The following is a 17,209-nucleotide window of genomic DNA, read 5'->3' as shown; positions in this document are numbered from 1 at the left end:
TCTGGTATAGAACAAAGTTCACCTAAGGTGGGATTACACCACAAGCCCCCTTCTTATTCAGAGCTACCGTCAATCTCTGCAGCATATATTTTGGAGAGCACAGCAGTAGCTGTTTGCTTTCAAACTGTCTCTAGGTGCCACTAGACCAGGGATCTTCAAACTATGGCCCTCCAGTTGTTCGGGAACTACAATTCCCATCAAGCCTAGTCATGTCTGTGAATGTCAGAGTTTTACAATGCTACATGGGATGTGTAGTTCCGCAACAGCTGGAGGTCCGTAGTTTGAGGATCCCTGCACTAGACATTAGATGACTGTCTCCCAGTTACGCATTTTCTGGCCAGATTAGACAATATTCCATAGTTTATGGGACAGTGCACACCAGCCCCTTAACAAGCCTTCTTGGGTAGGCTATAAAACCTTGCCTTTTTTTTTTTTTCCCATGGCTACACAATTGTACATTGCACACAATACACATTTAGAACATTTCTGTTTAGGGGAGAAACTGCCCCAGGAAGACACATGCAGGCCTTATCATCCACTACAGATCCATACATGTAGAGGAGGGGAAGTAGAATCGTATTATCTCTGCTCTAACTCAGTTCAGCTGTGTGTAATTTGTCCTTTAGCTTGGTTAACAGACTTTTTTTTTTTTTTCCAGTAAAGCAGTTAAAAAGTAAATTCCGCCGCAGTTATGTTGGCCCTGTGCTGCTATCTTTGAATGCTTTGCGTATGTGCCATTCGAACCTATAGGGCTTCCCCATAATGCTGGTTTTTGAAAGCTTGGCACTTGTGGGGGAAACCTGCATACATGTGCTGCAGGTCTCTGCTAGTTCCTAAAACCCTGTGGGATGTGGACCTACCCAGATGCGGGGGGGGGGGGGGCAGCAATGTAATTATCGCCTATCACAAAAAGGTAACATCACATCCACCACCCCTCCAAGAAAAAAAAATGTTAAATCGAATTATGGGGTAGGAGCCAGGTGTAAATAATTGGTTGTAGTTAGTGAAAGTTAGCCTTAGGTAAATGTGTAAAATGGAGCCTAGTGCTCTCTTTGCCTGCTAGTTAGAAATTTATATTCAGTATTTTCTGGAGATGTTTACTGATTAGAGCAGTGGCCCCCTGCCAGCTCGGGGGTCAGATGCGGCTCTTACCTTGCTTTTTTCTGGCCCTTGGGGCCATAATTCCCCCCACTGACATCAATGATGGGACAAAATTCATCCCTCTAATCCCAGTGATTGGGCCCAGTTTCACCCAATGACACCAACAATGGGGCTCAATGACACCAATGATGGGGCACAATTTCTCCAAATGACACCAATGATGGGGCACGATTGTTCTCAATGACACAAACAATTTGACCCAAAGGCACCAATGATGGGGCACAATTTCTTCAAATGGATATAAATAATGGGGCCCAATGACGGGGCAGAATTCTTCCTAGTGACACCAACAATAGGGCACAATTCCTCCCACTGACACCAATGATGGGGCACAATTACTTCCACTGAAACAAACGATTGAGCATTATTTTTCCCCACCGATGTCAGGACCTTTACTACTCCCAATGGCCACAGCCTGACCTCCCCTAAAGTCTGAAGGACAGTAAACTGGCCCTCTGTTTAGAAAGTTTGGAGACTCTTGGGTTAGAGCAGCTATGTCCAAACTATGGCCCTGCTGTCCAGGACCTACAATTCCCATCATGCCTAGTTATGTCTGTGAATGTCAGAGATTTACAAGGCCTCATGGGAATTGTAGTTCCTGAACAGCTGTAGCGCCATAGTTTGGACACCCCTGGGTTATAGCATGGCACTGCAAGGTAAAATGCTTGTTAAATCTTATTTCTCATCCCCCTAGAGTTATTACTTAAAAGGTAACTCCACTTTCATATAGAAAAAAAAATCAACAAAAACAAACAATATAGCGTATACAGTTGTGACACAAATCATATTGTGATCGAATGTTATTAAAAATTGCCTTTCTTTTTCAATCGGCAGCTGTTGTAATTTTCTGTAAATGCAATATGGCCGCCTGGAGCTGTTCTGTACACAGAATGTATACTGACCACACCCCCAGAAACATTTCCTGCTTGTGTGATTGGCTCACCAATTTTCCCAGAAGTCTACACTAAGATGCAAGTCAGATTTCTGGCATCCCCTGCAACAAAAATATCATTTTTGGTGAAATACTCCCAATGGGAACAAGACTAAAGGGATGCAGGCCCAGCAGCTTTCCTCATTAGAGCCCTGCAGCTGATTGATAATTATGAAACCACTCCCATTTCACCCACTCAGCACAGAGGCACAAACAATGATTTCTTCAGAATAACAAAAGGAAGGAATCTGCAACAAAGTTTAATATCCCTGCAATGTACAGAGATCACCCAGAGGGGAATGTTTTTGTTCTAAACAAAAGTGGAGTTACGCTTTAACCTTATTTTTCACTCTACAAGGTCCCCCCTAAGCCACCTCCTATAAGATGGACTGGGCCGCAGTCACATGATGACATCAAATACAGTGGCAGGGCAATGAGGGTCTGCTCACAAGCTGGAGCCTACCAGAGTGCGGTATTACACCTTACCCCTCATCCCCTAGAATTAGAACATTTAACCCTTGTAGTGCAGGGGTAGTTTATTTGTAATTGCCAGAGTCGGGGCTTAAATGCAGTTGGTTTAAATTCTTCTTTAGGCTCACTGTAAGGCTACAAAGTTTCATCCTCTAAATTCAGTAGGAAATGTATAGACTGTTTTTTTGCATTTCCAGCACTGATAACACTACTACCATATATTTTTTTTTTTTTTGGGGGGGGGGGGGGATATGACCATGAAATTCAAACAGATATGGCTTATATACAGGCATACCCTGTTTTAAGTACACTCACTTTACATACACTCGCGAGTATAGACACAGCCTGGTCAGCTTGGCATGGCACTACTCCCGGATTTTAACATTGGCGTCTATGGGAAATCTTGGTCAGCTTTACATGGCACTGCTCCCAAACCATAAGTGACAGGGATACCAAACTTAGGAAGCACCGAGAGGGGACCCAGGACTACAACATATCCTATTTGTGGCCGCTTGCCTAGGTAATCTACTAGGTAATCTACCATGTCATAGTCCTGGATCCCCTTAACATGCTCCCCAAGCTTGGTGTCTTTGTCACTTATGGTTTGGGAGCAGTGCCATGTCAAGCTCCATGACCAAGATTTCCTATGGAGCTGATGTATTTACATGCATTGAGAAATTAAAAAAGGTATTGCTTCACTTTAAGTACATTTTCGTTTTACATACATGCTCTGGTCCCATTGTGTACTTAAAAGTGGGGTATGCCTGTATATGTTTTTACATGATGCAAGCCCACAGCACCAGAAGGGTTAATAATCCTGTTACTGCATAAAATCCATACCTCCAGATATACATCTGAGCCAGGCTTTGTTGTTAAGGAAATCTACAAGGCATCTGAAACATGCAGTGTTATTTTTACAGCCGGGCAGGCAGCTGACTCTCTTATTTTCCTCGCTGGGATGCTGGCGGATTGGAGCCACTCTCCACTCTCCTACAGCCCTATAGAAGTATTTATAGAGGGGAAGTGAAAGTTGTGCCGTATTTTCCTGTCTGCGTGCGTAATATGGGAAAAATTATTCATTTCTGGAGAGTTGCCGCACGCTCGGATAGTATAGGGTGCACACGGCGCAGCGTTGGAGCGGATTTTTGCCGTACTGCTGCCCGAGAAGCTTGCTTTTGGAATCTCCGCTGACTTCAAATTTCCTTCTAGTGTCTAAGATGATGGCAGCGGTCCAACATTAACAATCCACATAGCAGAGTGAGGAGGCGGCAGCTCGCCGGCTGCTGAGCACAAATTCATGCTAGTCTTGTGCACTGCTTTAGGTAAGTTACATCTAAAGATTCTGTCTTGTATTCGAAAAAGTTTAGGGCTGTTTGCCCTGTTCTCATTTTTCTGGAGCTAAAGAATCTCGTGTGTCTTGCAGGACCAACTTGGACATGTAGTTCCTCTAATCTTGGAAACCTATATACTCCTGATTTGTACCCCTTCTTTAAAAATTCTACACACTCCTTTCAGAATTTTTAACATTTCTTAGTTGGAGTTGTAACTTTAACCACTTCAGCTCCGTAACGTAATACCCCCCCTTCATGATGAGGCCATTTTTTTGCTATGAGGCACTGCGCTACTTTAACAGACAATTGCGCAGTCATGCAACGCTTTACCCAAACGAAATTTATGTAATTTTCTTCACACAAATAGAGCTTTCCTTTGGTGGTATTTGATCACCTCTGGTTTATTATATACATTTGTATATAATTTTATTAAAATTTTATTATATAAATGAAAAAAAAACAATATTTTTTACTTCTATAAAACATATCCTATTAAAAAATTAAAATCGAATCTCTTAATAAATTGGCCAAAATGTTTTCTGCTACATGTCATGTTTTTAGTAAAAAAAAAAAAAATATCCCAATAAGTGTATATTGATTGGTTTGTGTGAAAGTTATAGTGTCTACAAACTATGGGATATATACTGTAATTTTTATTTATTTTTTATACTAGTAATGGTGGCGATCAGCAACTTCGGGACTGCGATGATGTGATGGGCAATCTCACACTAACTTTTGCTGGGGGAAACTGACTAACTGCCTCTGACCTCACCAGTGACATTATTAGTGATCAGTGCTAATTTGCATTGTCACTGTACTGATACTGGGCAGGAAGGGGTTAACATCTTGGGGCAATCAAGGGGTTAAATGTAGTTTACAAAGTGTTTGTGTGTACTGTGTGCTGCTTTAAGGCTTCATTCACATGTCAGTGTATGGATCGCGGGCAGAATCACCGCGATTCTGCCCGCAATCCGGAAATCATTGCAAATCGCGGGACGCCTGTGCGTTGCCCGTGATTTGCAATAGCACCCCAAACGCTGTGCGATGTTGCCGTGATTTGCGCCTGCCGAATCGCGGTAACATTGCGCACAAAAAATTGCGGGACGCATGATGCCCCAAAGAAGCTCTTGTACCTTTTTCTGGGCGTCATGCGTCCCCCGATTTTTTTTTGCGCGATGTTACCGCGATTCGGCAGACGGAAATCGCGGCAACATTGCTCAGCGTTTGGGGTGCTATTGCAAATCATGGGCGATGCACAGGCGTCCCGCGATTTGCAACGATCTCCGGATCGCGGGCGGAATTGCGGTGTTTCTGCCCACGATCCATTCGCTGACATGTGAATGCAGCCTTACTGGGGATCTAGTTGTTTTCCTTCCCTGCTTAGCAGGAAATAAACAACGAGATCCACTGTCACTGAACACTGCTCTGTGTTGTTTACATTCACAGAGCTGTGTTTAGGGGAAAGCTCAGAGCCGATCACCGGGGGGCGGCTGTCGATTATTGGACAGGGCCCGGTGATCGGCATGAGCTGTGACACTTCACAGCCAGGCCAGCGGGCGCGTGACCTATGCACGCGGATTGAGCACAAGGTGCGTGATCCAGCACACTGAGGCAGTTTTGCCGCCGTACATCCTCGTGATGCGGTTGGCAGGCGGTTACATTTATCTAAGCCCCCTATTCACATTGACTGCGTTAAATCGTGCAACGTCATCTGAAATCACACGATTTCAAAGCCTCAACTCCGTGCGACTTTGAAGACATCTGTGCGGCTTCATGCACAGATAGCTATTCAAGTTGCACCCAAAATCGCCAAAAGTAGTGCATGTATTACTTTTTCAAATTGATTTGAACAGTGCCAGTGCCGGCAATAGGATGAGACTTGTCTTGCGATTTAACCTGTCAAATTGCATGACAAGTCACTCCAATGTGAACAGGAGCTTAAGCCAAAAAGTTTTTAATTTTAGAAAGCTGGTAAGGGTTAAAGGCCATCAATTTATTTTTTTATTATTTTTTTTTAGCTGTTTGTGTTCCGTTGGGGGGATTTCCCTTCCTCTTCTAAAGACACAACTGGAAGGGGAAGGGAAATTCCCTCTAAGGCTTGGTTCATACCAGCAAACGCGACCAAGCACGGTTCTGGACAGCCCTTTTATTCCAATGGGCTTCCCTACTTGTTAAAGACGTGGAAAAGAAATTAGACTCTTTTACAAAAATGTGGTGCGTTTGCAGATGCATGAGGTCTATTACCAATTAATGGCACCATTGCATGTCTGCTAAATAGCAGCGTGTTTCTCTGTGTGTCAGGATAGTGCGTGATTTGGTGGACGTTACCAATAAGCAGTAATGTAAACCTACTGGTAGACTGTTCTCTCCAGAGCAGGTGCCCCCCTTTTAGACATTTCCACACTATTCCTGTTCTGGCATTTTGGATTTTACTTTCTGTCCAGGTGACAATGGATACCAGGACAAACCGGGTGAATTTCCCCAGTGGGGACCCAGACAGTAATGAATACCTGACAGGAGTTCTAACCCTTTCGCACACTACTCAAAGCCACAAACCAGTTTTGGCATTAGATATACTTTAAACCAGGCCTATTTTTGACACTTGTTTACAAGTTAAAATCAGTATTTTTTGCTAGAAAATTACTTAGAACCCCCAAACATATATTTTTTTAGCAGAGACCCTAGAGAATAAAATGGAGATTGTTGCAATACTTTGTCACACTGTATTTGCGCAGCAGTCTTACAAACACAATTTTTTGGGAAAAAATACATTTTTGAATTAAAAAATAAGAAAACCTGTAACGTTAGCCCAATTTTTTTCAATAATGTGAAAGAGAATGTTACTCCGAGTAAATTGATACCTAACATGTCATGCTTTAAAATTGCGCACGCTTGTGGAATGGCGACAAACTTTGGTACTTAAAAATCTCCATGGGCGCCGCTTTGAAAATTCCTACAGTTTACAAGTTTAGTGTTAGAGGAGGTCTATGACTAGAATTATTGCTCTTGCTTAATCACGGCGATACCTTACATGTGGTTTGAACAGCGTTTACATATGAGGGCGTCACTTTTGTATGCGTTCGCTTCTGCGCGGGATCTCGGAGGGACGGAGCGCTTTAATTTTTTTTTTTTTTTTTATTGTTTATATTACCTTTAATACTTTAATTTTTTATTTTTGGTGCTCAGAGGAGGGATTGGAGTTATTTGTGCTGTGAGTGGGTATTTGGGGGGGTTGCTAGGAGGAGAGATTGGGGACATTTTTGCTGGAATGGGGGGGGGGGTTTAAGCTAGGAGGAGAGATTGGGGGGGGGGGGGTGGGATTTGTGCTAGGATAGGGAATTTGAGAAAAAAGAGGATTTGTGCTAGGTGGGTGATTTTCTGATAGGAAGGGGAATTAGGGTGTGATTTGAGCTGGGAGGTGGGATTGGGGGGCAAAGATTTGTGCTGGGAGGGGAAATATTTGCATTTTTGTTTGGGGAAAATATTGGCTTGCAGACAGAATTTATTTTTAGAGAGTAAATGTGCCGATTAGTGCAGGTTTTTTTTTTTTGAGGGGGAGGGTTTTATGCTGAGATAATATCATTTTTATAATATTTTTGGCAGGGCGTGGGGGTTCGTGTCCGGTAGGCTGGATGGTCCCCGGGAATTTCTAGCTGCAGCCCTGAAATTGGGCACCAGCTGTAATATTTAGGGTGCACTGGCTACTCCTCTATGGCTCATTGTTAATCAGTGGCCTTTTCTCCTGGAGTATGATTAAGAAGACTTACTCAGTACTCAGTAGCAGCCTATCAGAATTTATCTTGTGCTCGTCTGTTTTCAGCAGTACAGGTTATGATTGGTTGCCAAATTAGTTGACCAAATTAGTGCAGCTGTGTAATCTTTGAATGTATTTTTTAAATGCAAGTACAGTAAAACCTTGGATTGCGAGCATAATTAGTTCCGGAAACATGCTTGTAATCCAAAGCACTCTTGTATCAAAGCGAATTTCCCCATAAGAAATAATGGAAAATCAGACGATTCGTTCCACAACCATTTATTCATAAGTCCTTCAGTTTATAGTCCATATAAAAAGATTATAGCATTGCGAGAGGTTATATAACCATAAAATGTCCATCCACAAATAGCCGCTTCCACAAGGGGATTAGAAGCAAAATCCAGCAGGAGCTACAGAGTATCAAAGAGAAGAAAGGCGCCTCTAAGTGTAGCAATATGGTTCCATTTAATGAAGGTACAACATTTAGCAACTCGCATGGTTGATGAATAAAAGAGGCACATCTAAGTATGCAGGCATCCGGGGTAAAGCTGTCCACAAAGACTATCTTCTGCACCGCCCGCTGCTAGTCTGTAATCCTGACCGGGAAGACCACCCTGGAGTAAAGCGATCTGAAAGCGAGGGGCAGCATGGAAGGGATGCCGTAGATGGAGGTGCGGAGGACGGTCTATGTGGACAGCTTTAGCCTGGATGCCTGCATACTTAGATGTGCCTGTTCCAATCATCAACCATGTGAGTTGCTAAATGTTGTACCTTCATTAAATCTAACCAAATTTCTACAGTTAGAGGCGCCTCTCTTCTCTTTTATACCCAGTTGTGATATGACACTACTTGTATATCAAGACATCGCTTGTATATCCAGTCAAAATTAATTTGAAAATTTTGCTGGTCTTGCAAAGCGCTCTTAAACCAAGTTACTCTCAAACCAAGGTTTTACTGTATCTGGATCTGACCTGATATTGCAGTCCCTATACAGCAAGGCTGGAATGTGAGAGTAAAGTGGGGTACACACTAGTAGAAAATCTGCCGAAAAATCCCATCCGAGGTAAAATCGTACGATTTTCGGCTAGTGTGTACACAACTTTCAACAGCCGATGCTGACATTTTCAGCGTAAAAAAACGGCGGGACAAACACCAAAATTTTTATCGTCCGTCCCCAGACGACCAATTTTCGTTTAATGTGTATGCAGTACATCCACGAAAAATCAGATACGAAAGACCGCACATGATCTGAAGTTGCTGACAACCCGGGAGTCTGGGAACAAATGTCCCAAAAAAAAAATAAAATCGGACGAGAAATTTCGTGAACATTTATGCACTGTCAACTCAAAACAGTTATGAACGCTGAGCAAGAGAGAGAAAAATCGGAGGATATTTCGTCCAATTTCCGTCAAGTGTGTATGAGCCTTAAGAAGCAGCATAAAGAGCCAATCGGTACATGTGGTGACAAGGAGCATGCTGATAGGAGGAGAGGGAAGAGTCACAGAGAGATAAACTCCTCACTGTACTGCTTCTACTTTACTGCCTAGTCACAGGCTGGGGGCGGGTCCAGGACGACCTGGGATTAGAGAAAGGTTGAATGGTGCGGGCCATCAGACTGAGGACATCTAGCAATAGCAAAAAGTACTGCACAGAAATCTCTGGATTGCTTATGAATATTGCAGCAAAAACTAGTTCTGATAATTTCATCTATTTATTTTTACTTTGGTTCTTTAACCACTTTACCACCGGAGGATTTTGCTGTCTTCCGTCCAGGCCACTTTTTGCGATTCGGCGCTGTGCGACTTCAACTGACAATTGCGCGGTCGTGTGACGCTGTACCCAAACGAAATTTATGTCCTTTTTTTTCCCACAAACAGAGCTTTCTTTTGGTGGTATTTGATCACCTGTGCGATTTTTACTTTTTGCGCTATAAACAAAAAAAGAGCGTTTATTTTGAAAAAATAACAATATTTTTAACATTTTTTTATATGAAATTCCCCCCAAAAAAGATGTAAAAACCAATTTTTTAAAAAATTTTTGGCCAATTTGTTTTCTGCTACCTATGTTTGGTAAAAAAAATTGCAAAAAGCGTATTTTGATTGGTTTGCGCAAAAGTTATTGCGTTTACTAACAAAGGGAAAGATTTCTGTCATTTTTGGTGTTTTTTTTTTTTAACGCGTAATGGCGGCGATCTGCGATTTTTTTTTGTGGGACTGCGACATTGCGGTGGACAGATCGGACCCTTGACTGACATTTTTGACACTTTTGGGGGTGCCAGTGACATTACTGCAGTAATCAGTGCTATATATATGCACTGTTACTGTAAAAATGACACTGGCAGGGAAGGGGTTAATTTTATTGGAGAGGGAGGGGTTAATGTATGCCTGGTGCTTACTGACGTGTAGGGGGGAGGTGACTAAGTGAGTCAGGGACAGATCGGATGTCCAGCTATGCTGAACAGTCCGATCTGTCACTCCCTGTCACTATGGAGATCCGCCCGCTGTGTTTACACACAGCGGGCGGATCTCCAGACTCGATCCCCGGCGATCGGGGCAGAGCAGCGGCGATCGCCGCTGCTCCTCCCCTGGCCCGACTCCCGCTGTGAATGAAAACAGCGGGAGCGAGCCTCCGGCGGCGCGCAAGCGCCGCCCAGAAGGGGGAGTGTCTGACGACGTTAATACTACGTCATCAGACGATAACGAACCACTCTGCCGCAGTAGTATTACTGTGAACAGACGTAAAGTGGTTAAGTAGAAGAGCTCTTCAAGATTATTTTGATTATTAGTTTACTGTTTTATTAGAAGCAACTTTTGCAGAGGCTTCCATATCTTGTAGTGCTTCATTGTGTTGTGCCGTATTTCAATTATTGGTCTGTAGTGTCTTCTCTGGTGACAATACATATGTCAGATATTGTAGCTAAAAATAAATAACCGACAACCGGACCAGGTCACCCTTAGGGGGAGGGGTTGTTTGAAATACCGGTCCTGCTGATGGGTATGTTTTTGCTACATTTTGATTGGCTAGCAAGATGCACTCTATCAGCACTGTTTCATTTTTTTTTTTTTTTTATTCATTAGAAGTATACAAAGTTACTGCAACATGTTGCAAAAACCTGTCACACATGATTTGTCTATATTCTTTGATCCTCAGGATTGGAGTATATCCTGTGCCTGTGGATACACACAAGTTGTGAGACAGATAAATTCTTGCATTAATGTTTAGCATACAGAAATGCAATGTGGCATTCCTGTCTGTAGGTTTACTGTAGAGATTATTGAAAGTCTTATTTTCCTGGCCAACAGACACACTGATATCGAGGAAAGCAACAGATGACCTAGAAGAGAATGGATTAAACTAAGTGTTAAGGTGTAAGTGAATGGGAAAGCTCCCATTCAAGTCTATTGGGGCCAAAAATGGGCGACCATGCCCCAAGAGCTCATGTACTTTTTCTGAGCATTGAGGGACAAAACACTGATCGTACATCAGGGATGTCCAAACTATGGACTCCAGCTGTTCAGGAACTACAATTTCCATCATGCCTAGTTATGTCTGTGAATGTCAGAGATTTACAATTCCTCCTGGGAACTGTAGTTCACGAACAGCTGGAGGGCATAGTTTGGACACCCCTGCGTACATGAACAAGCACATTAGATTTTCATTGGAATCTAGTGTCAATGCTTCTGGAAATGTACGTCAGATTGCTCAGGTGTGAATGGAGGGCTAACTAAAAAGACAAACTTATCAAATTCTGCAGAGGAGCCATTTAAAACCACAAAAATGTCATTGTAACGGAACCGCTAACCCACGCTGTACTTGTGGTCTTCCATCAGTATACGGCTTCCTTGCAGTCATGAACATATACCCCAGATTTTCCCAGCCATCCTCCTACAAAGCTAGCCAACAACTTAACTCGTACAAGTTTTGGAACCTTCTCTCCTTTATTGAACAGTTTCACACTCAATTTATACACGCATGAGCACATCCCCCTCCTTATCAAATTACTACACACAGGTCATGGGTTGCCTGATTACATTATCCTATGCAGATGAAATTGTATACAGAGACAGAATTAACCTGAACTAATTATGTGGCCGTCCGGACAGAACAATGTGAGGTCATTAACATTTAACAAAATGGACAGGCAGACTTAATACAATCCACACCCCATCTCAATAGATAGACAATAGGACAATACTGCCAATGACAGTCTGTCCGTCTACATTGAAACACATGGAATACACATCTAGGTGTCACAGACTCAATGGCAACAGGCCACAGGTCTAACAGTGGGATCAAATCTCCACATTTCTTGAGAGAAACCATTGACAAATATCACTCCTCCCATTTGAAGCCTTCCAAACCATTCTCTCGGCGTCCCCCAAGTATCTGTTCTTTACACCCAGTGACGGTGAACACCGTCACAGTCATCTATATACCACAACCATGCTTGAACATGGTCTCGGTACATGGACCGATCTTCAAGTAATCCAACATATGGGACAGGTGGGTGAATGAAAGTCATTGAAGGTCTGCTTCCTCCTTCCATAGACCGCTGCTTTTTACAGAAAGTTAATCAGCAGGGGGTAGAGAGGGCGGGCATATTGACACATTTGACGAGTGGTCCAGCGTCTCATAATTACCCACTCAGCACTTGAAGATCACAGCTGCGGAGATGCTGGGGGGTGGAGTTTGGGGTAGAGAAATGAACATTTCAATGACAACAACTCACACCATCACAGGGGACACTTCTCATTCAATGCAATTACCATCCCTTCTGCTGATAAATGAAACAAGCTTTAATATTCCCTACAGCTTAGCACACCGATCATGACATTGTCACTTTGCGTGGAGACCTTTGCTTGATCATTATGTTCTTCTAATATGGCCAGAGACGTCAATGTATCTGGCTTATATTCTTCTCTTCGTTTGCACTTACCCATCTAGTTTTGTATCTTTCCCAAGGCCTGCGAAAACATCTATCTAGAGTAGATCTTATTTTTTGTGTTAGATTTGTATTGCGCACTTTGCCCTAAATATTTGTGACTGCTTTCATGACCATGCACATGACATTTCTGACATTCCTTGGGCCGTGTATCTCCGCTCTCATCAATGATGGAATCTTTGCTGGAAGGATATTGTGCGCAATATTGTTTCCGGGTGGCTACAACCTGCAGATAGTAAAGTATAGACAGATATTGCAGGAAATGTAGTATGCTTGGCTGTCTTTGACCTTAATATTTGTGAGTTTACATAATCTCTAAAGCTCAATTTACATTAGCGCGTCTCCAAAGTCGCACGATTTCCAGTGCGACTTAGGAACGACTTTTGGTGCAATTTTGATCTGACTATACATTCTATGAATGAGTCGCACCAAAGTAATGCAGTCACCTTTTCAAAGTCGCTGTGACTTTAAGTCACACTAATTTGAATGGTTGTCATTGAGAAGAATGTTGTGCAATTTGTTAAGCGACTTTGATGTCCAAAGTCACATGACAAACCGCACAAGTGTGAATGGAGCCTAAGTGTTCATTCCTACGGATCAATAGACATCCTTGCAGAGGACCATGTTTCTATACCTGAGTGGCAGGGGTTCACTACAGCCAGTCTGCCAAAATCAACGACAAGCTGAAAGACGCAGCAGCTGTACGGATCTTCCCACACAGCCCAGAGTAGGGCTTTAAATATACCATTGAAAATGCTTTCTCTGTTTTAAGAAGTGCAAAAGATGCCTGTTGGTCCTGCCTGAAATCAACTTTTGTCCTGTGTACTCTGTAGTGTTAACTTAAGCAACCTTATCAGCCCTTCCAGTTCTCTCTGTGGACTACAGGATCTCTTCCTTGTGTTTTTTTGAGCTGAAGGGGTGGAAGTTCTGCACTGTTAAGCCTGGTACGCGTAGGCCGAATGTTGGTTGGTTCAGCTAAAACTGTCTGACATGCGACCCATGTGTATTGCATGCTGGTCTGCCAGAAGCCGGCTGCTCCGCCTGCTTCTGTCAGACGTGCATGCTGGAAAACCGGCAGCCGACCGACTCCCGATCAGTGCTCTCAGCCAATGGCTGCGAGCGCTCACAGGAGTGTTCTGGCAAGGGACCGTCCCGCTTTCAGAACACCACAGAACAGCAGGGGAGATCACTGTACTTAGGATTGGAAGTACAGCGGCTCCGACCGGAGCTTTCAGTTTTTGTTTTCGTTCAGCCAAACTAGTGGTGTGTACTAGGCTTTTAACACACTTCCTTTTCTAGTATGAAACAAAACCCAATAGCCTAACAAGTCCTACAAGGTCTCCAATTAGCAAGGGGAGCTCCTCCACAAACAAAATCCAACACAACAAACCTACCATATGGATGAGAGCTCAACCCTTGTGTGTGTATATATATATATCTATATCTATATCTATATATACTGTGGATATATATATAATTTCCTATAATTTTTAGCACAAGTGAAATGGGCATAAGTATTTAAAAAAGAGAAAAAAAAATGTGCGAGTGTATATGTATATATATGTATGTAGGACTGAGTGCGATAGAAACCAATTCACTTGTATTGGTTTATGAACCTTTAATTGCACAAAAAGTATACATAAAATGACACAAAAAACACCCACAAATTAGACAACACTGTTCCTCTATAGGTGCAGTGAATGAGTATTGTCATCCTAGGACAAAAATAAAACGAATGCAGCCACCACATCTAAGCACCGACACACTGCAGTATATTACATTTTTCTCCTCGGCTTTAGGTAAACCTAAAGTCACAGAGTATGGTTTATAAGCTGATCTTCACCGCCAGTAGGATAAGATGATCAGTAATTTCAGCATATATCCATAAAAATGGGGCGATAGATTATCCGCCTTCAGGTCTTGACCGCCCTCAGAAATACATTTAGACCAGATGGGGTCAAGCTATTAAGACCCAGTACAGTTGAAGCATGTGGCTATGGGCTGCAAGATCAAGGGCTGGTGCATACCACTGGCTGTATTTGATAACAGCCACTGATATGCTGCAGTAGGATGATGGTGGCGCATAATTTACTTCTTTTTTTTATTTTTTTTATTGAAATATCACAGTGACATTTCATTAAGTTCCTTTGGCAGCTGAGTGGTGCAAGATGTGGTGGGTTGGGGATGTGAACCAGCCAGGTAGGAGACGAGACATTTTGCCTTGTCTTGTAATGGGTCCTCACCAGAATAGACATCTGATGCAGACACTTGGTCTGAAGCAGCCCATAGATTATGTAGGATTAATGCCCCTTTCACACAGGCTTTCCGATCCGGTCCGCCTGTCAGTTTTTCAGGCTGACCTGATCGGATGCTCCATGTACTATTATGGAGCAGTGGATGTCAGCGGTGACATGTCCGCTGCTATCCGATCCTCTCCGTGAAATCCAGACGGATGGAAACCCTATTTTCCATCCGTCTGGAGGATCGGATGAAAACGGACAGGCGGTCCTTTTTCCTTCGATCTCCCATAGAGAAGAGCGGGGATCTGACAGCTCCATCTCTGCAAAGTAAGCGGAGACAGAGCTGTCATCTGCCTGCTTAGCGGGGATCGGCGGATCGATCCCCGCTGAGAAAAATGGAGTCCGCCGAGCGCACTGCTCGTGTGAAAGGATCCTAAAAAAAAATCGCTTGATTCCCCCATCAACACAATCAGTGGCGGATCGATCCCCGCTGAGAAAAATGGAGTCCGCCGAACGCACTGCTCGTGTGAAAGGAGCCTATAAGAAAATTGCTTGATTCCCCCATCAACACAATCAGTGGCGGATCGATCCCAGCTGAGAAAAATGGAGTCCGGCGAGCGCACTGCTCGTGTGAAAGGATCCTAAAAGAAAATTGCTTGATTTCCCCCATCAACACAATCAGTGATTTCATGAAAATAATCAGTCAAGCTGGTTGCCAATGTTCCAATGGATGGACTTCAGTACATTCAGCCTGCCCATAGATAGATCAAATCTTGGGTGATCCTTGCTGAGCAAGCCAATTTTTGATCCAGCTATTGCCAGCTTAAAGCATTTTAACCCTTTGTCAGATTTTATTGCTATCCGGACCTCAATTAGGAGCGGCCCTTTCACACCGAACGCAGTTGGGATGCATTTTGAACTGCACTCCAACTGCATAGACAGCCCAAACCCAAGGAAATCCTATGGGCATAGTTCACATCATTGCAGTGCAGTTCAGCGAAGTTTAAAAAAAAAAAAGTAGTGCAGGCTGTATTTTTCTGCACCTCAAATGCAGGGACGCGCTACAAATGCTCTTTAAATGCAATGCACTGCACCCCTTTAAGCCAAGAAAGTCAAACCCAAAAATGTATAGAATAAAATAGCACTGCAAATGCAGTGCTGAGCGCGGTGCAAAGTGTATGTAAGCATGCATTAAATGCATGTAAACATGCAGTCAAAAATGCGCAGGTATGTGCAGATTCTGGTTTGAATGGGCCCTTACAGATATTTCCTTTGCTTTCTGTTCCCGCTGACAACAGTTTCATTAGGTAGGAACCCCGAATAGCTACACAGGCAGAAATATAAATAATTTTTTATTCCTATTGAGATATTTAGGCCTAGGACCCCCATCAGCTTGTTGTCCCTGCTGGAGATTTGTCCTCACTTCCTGTCTGGTAAAACAGTTTTCACCTGTACAGAAAGTGAAGGGAAATCTCTCTTATGGAGCCCCAGATAGCAGTGGAAGCCTTCCCCACTCCATCCAAAAACTAAAAGCAGAAGTCTGGGCAGGGCTTACACGAATATATTTTTTACTGTATGTAAAATCTATAGTTTTATATCAGTATTGGTGAAGAAGTCCGTTCTTGGGTCTCAGTTTTTCCTGCATTCCTGTGGTAGGATGTTTAATTTCTGCCACTGCTTTCTGCTGCAATACGTTATCTCCTAGTAAACAGGCTTACAATTTAACTTCTGTAGTGGGTCTGCTGGAGGAGTACTCAGTGATGGAAATACAGCGTTCCCTTTGTGAAGGGGGGGTGGGGGGGGGGGCACAGTGACAGCTGAAATGACATGCATAGCAGATATCCCCACTGTGTCTTGTCAGAGGCTGACACTCAGCACCCCTGTCCTCTTTCTCTCTTTGCAGTACAATCCTAGAAGAGGAGAAGATTCAGCAAGAGGAGCGGATGAGAATGGAGTCCAGGAGGCAGGTGACTGTGTCTTGGGACTCCGCGGGCTCAGACGAGGCACCACCAAAGGTCAGTGGATGGATTGTCCTTAAAATGCCATTGCAGGAGTGTTTTTTTTCCTCAGCAGGTCAGAGGGGGTGGGAAGGAGAACAATGGGATTATTTTGCTTGGGTTCTATATGCTCCGTTTATATTTTTTATTGTGACCTGTAATAGGTTTAGCATGCTTAAGGGGCACGTCTGACCAAAAGTGATGTCTAAGCTAAAGGTGGATCTTGGTGGACTGAGTCTACTCATTGCTTCTTCTATGCCTTAGGTGCTTCTACAACCATATCTAACTGCGTAAATCTCAACTCTTCTCCCGTTAAACTGGGGGTATTGGGTGTTCCCACTCACATTTGAATGTTCTAGCTCATCTTAGTACACGCCAGTAA

At 43.3% G+C, this 17,209-nt stretch overlaps 1 protein-coding gene across 7 annotated transcripts in view; it reads left to right on the top strand.

Annotated features, from left to right (window-relative positions):
- Positions 1–17,209, top strand: part of PTK2 (protein tyrosine kinase 2) — a gene marked incomplete at its 3' end in the record, with an annotated part of 628,214 nt that overhangs the window by 503,289 nt on the left and 107,716 nt on the right. For all 7 annotated transcript variants that reach the window (XM_082257401.1, XM_082257399.1, XM_082257400.1 and 4 more), the window contains one exon: positions 16,734–16,845. In XM_082257401.1, coding sequence (XP_082113527.1) covers positions 16,734–16,845 — 112 coding nt within the window. The remainder of the gene's footprint in view (positions 1–16,733; positions 16,846–17,209) is intronic.

This window comes from Pelophylax lessonae, assembly GCF_965119305.1.
Source record: "Pelophylax lessonae genome assembly, chromosome: 5".
NCBI lineage: Eukaryota > Metazoa > Chordata > Amphibia > Anura > Ranidae > Pelophylax > Pelophylax lessonae.
This window is presented reverse-complemented; position numbering and strand designations above follow the sequence as displayed.